This window comes from Solanum stenotomum, chromosome 11, assembly GCF_019186545.1.
Source record: "Solanum stenotomum isolate F172 chromosome 11, ASM1918654v1, whole genome shotgun sequence".
NCBI lineage: Eukaryota > Viridiplantae > Streptophyta > Magnoliopsida > Solanales > Solanaceae > Solanum > Solanum stenotomum.
Window position 1 is genome coordinate 14573507 of NC_064292.1, and position 9294 is coordinate 14582800.

The following is a 9294-nucleotide window of genomic DNA, read 5'->3' on the forward strand; positions in this document are numbered from 1 at the left end:
TTACAACACACCTTTAACGCTTGACATTCAAAAATCACCCGTTCACGCTAAGATAATTTTCGGGAGTTCTACTCGCCCAAATTCAATTCCGTAAAGTCATACGGGTTCATTAACGTCTTAGTTATCTACTCATGTGGTCGAATTCATAGTTAGATCACCCAATTGTTACCAAATTTCTATAGACTCGTCTGACTTCGATTTCGTCCAAATCTGGACTATGCTAGGAAATTCCAAGTTACTACTCAAAAGTTTTCTAGCCCCAATGTTTTCCCCATTGGCTTTTTCCTAACGACGGAATCAGGTTGTTACAATGTACGTCTTCTTGAATTTAAAACTAAAATTCATAGCTAAAATGGATTCCATAATTTTGAAAAAATTATACACTAATTAAATTTAAGTAGAACAAAAGAAACAATTTTTTAAGTTTTTTGTTTAAAAAAAAAAGACACGCTGAAGAAGGCACATCAACGGAGACGAAACAAAAATTCATAGCTAAAACGGATTCCATAATTTCGAAAAAAATTATACATTGATTAAATTAAAGTAGAACAAAAGAAATAATTTTTTAAGTTTTTTTTAAAAAACACATTGAAGCAGGCATGTCTACGGAGACCAAACTAAAATTCACAGCTAAAACGGATTCCATAATTTCAAAAAAATTATACACTGATTAGATTAAAGTAAAACAAAAGAAATAAATTTTGNCACCTTTAACGCTTGACATTCAAAAATCACCCGTTCACGCTAAGATCATTTTCGGGAGTTCTACTCGCCCGAATTCAATTCCGTAAAGTCATACGGGTTCCTTAACGTCTTAGTTATCTACTCATGTGGTCGAATTCATAGTTAGATCACTCAATTGTTACCAAATTTCTATAGAATCGTCTGACTTTGATTTCGTCCAAATCTAGGCTAGGCTAGGAAATTCCAAGTTACTACTCAAAAGTTTTCTAGCCCCAATGTTTTCCCCATTGGCTTTTTCCTAACGACGAAATTAGGTTGTTACAATGCACGTCTTCTTGAATTTAAAACTAAAATTCATAGCTAAAACGGATTTCATAATTTTGAAAAAATTATACACTAATTAAATTTAAGTAGAACAAAAGAAATAATTTTTTAAGTTTTTTGTTTAAAAAAAAAGACACGCTGAAGAAGGCACATCAACGGAGACGAAACAAAAATTCATAGCTAAAACGGATTCCATAATTTCGAAAAAAATTATACATTGATTAAATTAAAGTAGAACAAAAGAAATAATTTTTTAAGTTTTTTTTAAAAAACACATTGAAGCAGGCATGTCTACAGAGACCAAACTAAAATTCACAGCTAAAACGGATTCCATAATTTCAAAAAAATTATACACTGATTAGATTAAAGTAAAACAAAAGAAATAAATTTTGAAGTTTTTTTAAGAAAACACGGTGAAGCAGGCACGTCGATGGAGACGAAACTAAAATTCATAGCTAAAACGGAAACCCTAATTTTGAAAAAATTATACAATGATTAAATTAAAGTAGAACAAAAAAAAAAATTTTTAAGTTTTTTTAAAGAATACGCTGAAGCAGGCACGTCGACGGATGCGAAAATATTATACACTAATTAAATTAAAGTAGAATAAAAAAATAATTTTTTAAGTTTTTTAAAAACACGCTGAAGTAGGCACGTCTCCGTCGACGTGCCTGCTTCAGCACAAACTATATATATATATATATATAAGAGAATATGCTGTATAAGTATTTGTTTTTATAATATAGAGGTTTATCTAAAACTAATTCACATTATAAGGATGTTTAATGAGATTAATCTTTGTTTAATTTATTAATTTGAATATTTCTATTATTTTCATAAAGATATAGTACCTCTTTAGGAGAAGTGGGGAATAGAAATCTAAGTAACACACTTATGTTGTTTTGATACCTACTAGTACTAGCTTAATACACAAGCTTCATAGGTTCTCAAAATAATTGTTTAAGGGATGATTATCTTCATGTTGGATCTTGCCTTCAACTTTACATACAGCCAGACAAGAATGATAGGGATAAAATTGAAAGCTCAAAAACATAAACAATAGAAGGTATAATATGACAAAATAACGGTGACAACAAATGAAAATGATCATAAAAAAAGTTATTTGATCCTTTACTATAGTGTAAAATCACCCTAAAAGATTTCTTGTTTGCATAAGCAATCTACTAAGGACATGTAAAAATATCAAATTATACTATTGGTATATTGCAAGTTCATAACAAATAGGAAAAGGTAGCTTGTCTTGTTTTTCTGATATTATTAATTTGGATGGTTATTTATAATTATAATTGTTTTTTAGGTGACACAAATATAAAAATTCTTTAATACTCCCTCTGTTCCTAAGTATTTGTCCAATTTTTCTTTTACTTGTCCATTTTGACAAATCAAGAAAAGACAAAAAAATTTTACCTATTGTACCCTCAATTAATTAATTTTGAAAAAAAGGTAGAACTTCTTGAAAATCTTAAATTTTTAATTCATCAACTTCATAATTAATAGTGGTAAAATGGTAAACTCACTATGTCAATCATTGTTTTCTTCATAGGTGTGTCAATTCAAAAGTGGACAAGTAATTAAGGACATGAGGTATATATATATATAAAGAATGACATAATTTAGAATAATGGATGTTTTCCATTACATGGTGCATCGCTAATTTTATTTTGTCCTATATTATAGTGGTCTTAACATGTTTAAGAAGCTAATTTATTTATTTAATCGTGTGATTGGCTGATTTCCCTTTAATGTCTAGTGCTAAACACTATTTGGGTACATGTGAAGAAATAATTAGTAACTAAATCAAAGATAATCCACCAAAGGAGCGTGTGGATGTTTACATATGCCTAGAAACATTGATTTGACTTCTTATCTTCCTAATAAAACAACAACAACGAATCTATAATTGCTTGTCACTAGGATATCAAAAGGAAAAAAGGTTACTACATACATCCCCCCTCAAGTTGTGTTGCATATTCAACTACATATTTAAGCCTTTTTAAAAAATAAATAAATTAAAAGACCTGTTGAGGTCCTTATTTGATCAAACAAGTCCAAACAATGCAATGGCCTAGCCCAAAAGGGTGTGGCCCAAAATGAAAAAAAAAAAATATATTCTCTCAGTCTCATTTTATATGACTTACTTTCTTTTTTAGTCAGTCTAAAAAAATATGAAATATTTTTATATTAAGTAACAATTTTACTTTAAAATGTATATTCTACCCATGATAAAATGATTTATAGCCACATAAATATCTATCATTTATTTTAAACCATTGGCTAGGAATGTATAGTGGTTAGCCAACAATCTCGTCCGGTTATAGATTTCTTAGAAGATGGATGGTTTGATTGCTTTTATAGAGGCATGTTCCTCCTTAGTTGAGCATATCCGTGAGCGCTAGTTTTAACGAGAAGTTGCGTCTCATTTGAGAAAATGTGGTGAGAGGGGAACCCAAGGAGGTTGTTCTTGATTCAGAGGGTATCTTGAGAATTGGGAGGGGGGTCTGTGTGCCATGGTGGGTGAGCTGATTAGACTGATTCTTGAGGAGGCCCATTGTGCTCAATATTCCATCCATTCGAGGGCAGCGAAGATGTATCACGATCTTAGCCAGCACTATTGGTGGTTTGGGATGAAGAGGGATATTTTAAATTTTGTTTCGAGGTGTCTAAATTGCCAATAGGTCAAGTGTGAGCACCAGCGGCCCGGAGGTATATCTCAAAGAATGCCTATTCCTACTTGGAAGTGGGAACGGATCACTATGGAATTCGTTGTGGGACTACGTACCACCATGGGTAGTTATGACTCCATTTGGTGGTTGTTGACAGTCTGACCAAGTCCGCCCATTTCATCCCAGTTTGGGTGAAGAATACGGCGGAGAAGTTAGTCAAACTTTATATCAGTCTGATTGTGCAACTACATGGAGTCTTGGTTTCTATTGTCTATGATCGAGGTTCTTTGTTCACTTCCTATTTTTGGAAGGCATTACAACATGGTTTAGGTACACGATTAAATATGAGTACAACCTTCTATCCTCAGACAAATGGTCATTCCGAGCGCACGATTCAGGTGTTGGAGGACATGCTTCGAGCTTGTGTGATCGATTTTGGTGCTAAATGGGATTAGCATTTTTCATTACCAGAGTTTGCCTACAACAACAGTTATAACACTAGTATTAAAATAGCCCTACTTAAGGCATCGTATGCCAGATGGTGTAGATCTCTGATCGAATGGTTTGACTTAGATGAGATGGACTCATTAGATACATACTTACTTAGAGATGATATAAAGCAGGTCCGTATGATCTAGGGTAGACTATTAAAAGCCTAGAGTCAACAGAAGAGTTATGCAGATTAGAGAGCTAGAGCTCTAGTGTTCATGGAGGGTGATTATGTTTGTCTTCGAGTGTCACCCATGAAGGGTGTGATGGGGTTCGAGAAGAAGGGGAAAGCTTAGCCCTAAATTCATTGACCCTTTGAGATTTTGAGTCATGTGGGAGAAGTGGCCTATAATTTAACCTTCCCACCTAGCTTGTCAATTATGCATCCTATTTACATGTCTCCATGCTTCAAAATTATGTGTCGGATTAGTTTTATGTACTTTCTCTTGATTCAGTTGAGTTGGGTCCATAATTATCTTTTGAGGAGGAGCCTACAATCATTTTGTATAGGTAGGTCCAAAAGCTTAGAATCAAGGAGTTTGCTTCAGTGAAGGTACAGACGAAGCACAATTCAATTAGTGAGGCGACTTGGGAGACAGAGTGAGATATGCGTGCTAGATATCCTCAACTTTTTGACACTTCAGGTACTTTCTTTTACTTATGTTCAAGGACGAACATAATTTTTAGTGGTGGATAATGTAAGACTCAGTCATCTTTGAAAAGACTTGTAAATTACCATTTTTCCCATTCTGATATATACTCCGAGTTGTTTTTATGTTGAGTTTTGAAATTTGATTTTAAACTTTGAGTTATAAGTTGAGAATTTTGTAAGTTCTGAGTATGAAAGGCTTAAGTTGTTAAAAAGCGGTTTTTGGAGTCTTTTGGAGTCTCGAGTGTCAGAATGCAATTTTGATGATTCCATTAGTCCCAAAACATAAAATTTGGTATCTGAGAGTTGTCGATTTCAAAATAGGAGCTTTTTGAAGATTTGAGATCCTAAGTTGGGAAATTGTGGAAATTTAGCCTTTAGGTTGACTTTGGTCAACATTCGGGGTTCGGATGCTTAGATCAAAATTTTGAGAGTTTCGTTGGATTTGGAGGATGATTTTAAGCCTAGGTGAGGCATTGGTTGATTTTTGAGAGGTCCCAAGCTTGTTTTGTCCTTTTTAAACGTTATGTTAGTTTCTTGTGGTTTTTACGAATGTCGGGTCAAGGAGACTTTGAATTCATATTTTGACGATTTCATTGAATCCAGAAAGTCGAGTATAATTAATTTGCATATATGGTTTATGTCTACGGGGTTCCGAACGAATCTTGAGGGTCTTTTAGATGATTTTGTGTTGGTTGATGTTTCTGGTGTTGCAGTCCTCGCTCTTGTGGAGGGCCTTCCCTTTTTCGATCTTCGCATTAGCGATGGCCGGCTCGCAAAAGCGAGACTGGCCTTTTGCACGGGGTTCACATAAGTGGAACAGGGCTCGCTTTAGAGATGGTCACCTAAACGGAGATTGACTCACAAAAGTGAGACCCCAAATTTTTGTGGGGTTCACTTAAGAGACATCAAAGAGGGGTTTTGACCTACAAATTTCAGGGTTCTAGCCTCATTTTTCACTTTTTGAGTTTGGTAAACCCTTTGAGGTGATTTTTGAAGAAATTTCATGTGCTAAATCATTTGGGTAAGCTTTTGTGATCCTAAAACTTCATTTCCCTTTAGATTATTTATGGATTTTAACATGAAAATTTGGGATTTTGATTAGCAAATAACAAGGTATTTCAAGAACTCAAGTTCTAAACTAAAATGGAGATTGTGAGCTAATTTTAAGTCATTTTTCCAAATATTTTTTACCAATAAGTTCCAAATGCCTTGGATAATGATATCAAGTAAAGAACTTTGGATTCAAACTTCATTTTCGAAAATTGGGTTTTATTTAATTGACCCATTTTTCAAAGTATATGTGTTGGATAATGTTGCTTTCGGAAATTTGTTGTGAATACTTTATTGATATAGATTGTGTGTGTCACGACCCAGACCATCGTGATTGGCACCCACACTAATCCTCCGGTGGAAGAACTATTACTACAACCCGACTAAGCAACTTAACCAAAAACTATGCATTTAAAGATACAGAAGCAGGTTTAAATGACTAATGAAATATGGAGTTCCCATAACTCCGAAAATTTAAACTAAACAACTATTGCGGAAGTTTTACCCCTAGAACTTGAAAGTCAATGTACCAAAACTCTGTAAACCAACTATTCTAAGAAAAAGGGGAGCAACACCTAAACAAACAAAAGCAAAGTCAAGCTAAACAGTCTAAGTCCGAAAGAATGGACTAAACAAAGAGGATCCATCACAGCCTGGAAGAATTGGCTCACCCTTGAATTCGATCTCGTTCAATAATCTTCTAACTGAGATCTGTCAGTAGCCTCCTGAAGATGCCCTGTACTAAACAAAGAATGAGCAAGTGCAATATTAGTACACAACCACAGTGTACTGGTAGGATCACGCGGCTACTCTGGTAAGCGAAATACACGCAAGCAATTACAACACAACAAACACACATATACAGAATACATAATCCAGTTCTCATTTCAAAAGCAACATACAACTTCCCAATATCGACATGAGCATAATAGTCACAAGTGGTTCTCTCATGAAACCCACACCCAAACTGTTAGTGTGTCGGAACGTGACACATGATCCAATGTATGTGTTGGAACGTGACACCCGATACAATATATATGTCAGAACATGACACCTGATCCAATGTATGTGTCGAAACGTGACACTCGATCTAATCAGTACAACCACAATAACAAACACGTCATAATGAATAGTACACAAAGTCACATGATCAAGTAATAGTTCATGGCATGTAATGGTTCACACATCATCATATCATTAGATTCAGTTCACATTTCCTTATTCACATGCATGCATACAATGAAGTAATTAATCAGCGTATATCACACAAATAAACAGGAAATCAAACCATTACCTACTTCGAAACCAAGCTTGAATCCTCCTAAGACACTCGAGCCTTCCCTTTATAGATTCTTTCCGCTTGTTCTTGGTCTAAAACAAGTAATTTAATATAAGGATCAATAAATAAGGCCTAATTTACCCTAATAATAAAGAATCTATAAATCCATGGCCAAACCCAAGATCCTAAAGTTCAATTAGGGTTTTTCCCACCATTAACTTCATACCAAAACCCTCCCCCAAGAATTGTTCTGGGTCGTCCCTGAGCTCTCAAGAATGGAGTTTTGCAGAAAATAACGCTTTTGGAGTTTTTTCCCGATTTAAGTCACGACTGTTCCGCCACAGCGGGACCCAACCCGTCACAGCGGCTCTGCCCTGGTGGAACTAACCCCGCTTCGGCAGCTTGCACAGTGACAGAAAGTCAGAATTTGAGTTCCAAACTACCATTTCCCAACACACCTTCAACCCTTGACGTTCAAAAATTACCCTTTCACGCTAGGATTAGTTTTGGAAGTTCTACTCGCCCGAATTTGATTTCGTAAAGCCGTACAGGCTTCTTAACGTCTTGGCTATCTACTCATGTGATCAAATTCATAATCAAACCCCACATTAATTACCAGATTTCCCTAGACACCAATTGACTCAGATTTCGTCCAAATCTGGCCTAAGCTAGAAAATTTTAAGTCACTACTCAAAAATTTTCTGCCCCCAATTCTTTCCCCATTGGCTTTTCCATAACGATGGAAACAAGTCATTACAATAGTTATCAATTTACCCTTCACTCGTCCCCGAGTGATAAACCAGGAAAAACTGGCTAAGGTTAAGAGTAGAGTAGTACCTGAATCATCGAATGACTAGGGATATTTGTCTCGCATGTCCTTCTCGGTTTCACAAGTAGCTTCATCAACCGAACGATACTTCCATTGAACCTTCACGGACTTTATCTCCTTGGTCCTCACATTCCGGACGTCGCGATCAAGAATTACAACCGGCTCCTCCTCATATTGAAGGTCTTTGTCTAACAAAACTGAGTCCCATTTTATTATGTAATCCATGTTCCCATGATACTTCTTTCAACATGGACACATGAAACACTGGATGAACATCCAGATAAGCTAGGAGGTAAGGCCAACCTATAAGCCACTGGCCCTACATAGTCAAGGATCTCAAATGGTCCAATGTATCGAGGACTAAGCTTGCCCTTCTTGCCAAATCTCATCACCCCTTTTATGGGTGACACTTTAAGAAGAAATTTCTTACCAGCCTGAAATGCCATGTCTCTTACCTTATGGTCTGCATACTTTTTTTGTACTTTTTCTGTCGACTTTGGGCTGCTAGAAGCTTAGCTTGGATGTTTTTTACCTTATCCTGAGCATCTTTTACCAAATCAACCCCCAAAGGTTTCACATCTCCAGCCTCAAATCACCCATGGGTGATCTACATCCCCTCCCATAAAGTGCCTCGAACGGTGTAATGTCTATGCTGGAGTGGTAACTGTTATTATAGGAGAACTCACACAAAGGTGGAAACTTATTCCAATGCCCTCCAAAGTCAATCACACATGCCCTCAACATGTCTTCTAACACTTGAATAGTTCTCTCTGACTGTCCGTCTGTTTGTGGATGGAAGGTTATGCTAAAAGTGAGTTGAGTGCCCAACTCCTCATGCAATTTTCACCAAAATTTGGTTGTGAACTGCATACCCCGGTCCGAGATGATAGAAAGGGGAATCCCATGTAGCCTCACTAGCTCTTTCACATACACCTTAGCCAATTGTTGCGCATTATAGTCTACTCTGACTGGAATGAAGTGGGCTGACTTAGTTAGTATATCAACCACTACTCAAATGGAATCAAACTTCCCCAAGGCCTTGGGAAGACCAACCACAAAATTCATAGCTATCATTTCCCACATCCATTCAGGAATTGGCATTCGCTGAAGCAAACGTGCAGGTCTTTGGTGCTCATACTTTACGTGCTGATAGTTTTGGCACTTAGCCACAAACTCAGTTATGTCTTTCTTCATGCCCCGCCACCAATAAAGTCGTTTCAAATATTTTTACATCTTGGTCACACCCGGATGAATGGAATACCACGAACCACGAGATTCTATTAACATCTTCTGAATTAAGTCA

The 9294-nt window shown here is 36.1% G+C and overlaps 1 protein-coding gene across 1 annotated transcript; it reads right to left on the bottom strand.

The window, feature by feature from the left end:
• Window positions 1–8015: 8015 nt before the first annotated feature.
• On the bottom strand, window positions 8016–8437 carry LOC125845683 (uncharacterized). The gene is made up of 2 exons (XM_049525224.1): window positions 8230–8437; window positions 8016–8188 (listed from the first exon to the last, which is right to left on the bottom strand). The coding sequence occupies exons 1-2, from the start codon at window positions 8435–8437 to the stop codon at window positions 8016–8018; spliced, it is 381 nt and encodes a 126-aa protein (XP_049381181.1).
• Window positions 8438–9294: the final 857 nt, after the last annotated feature.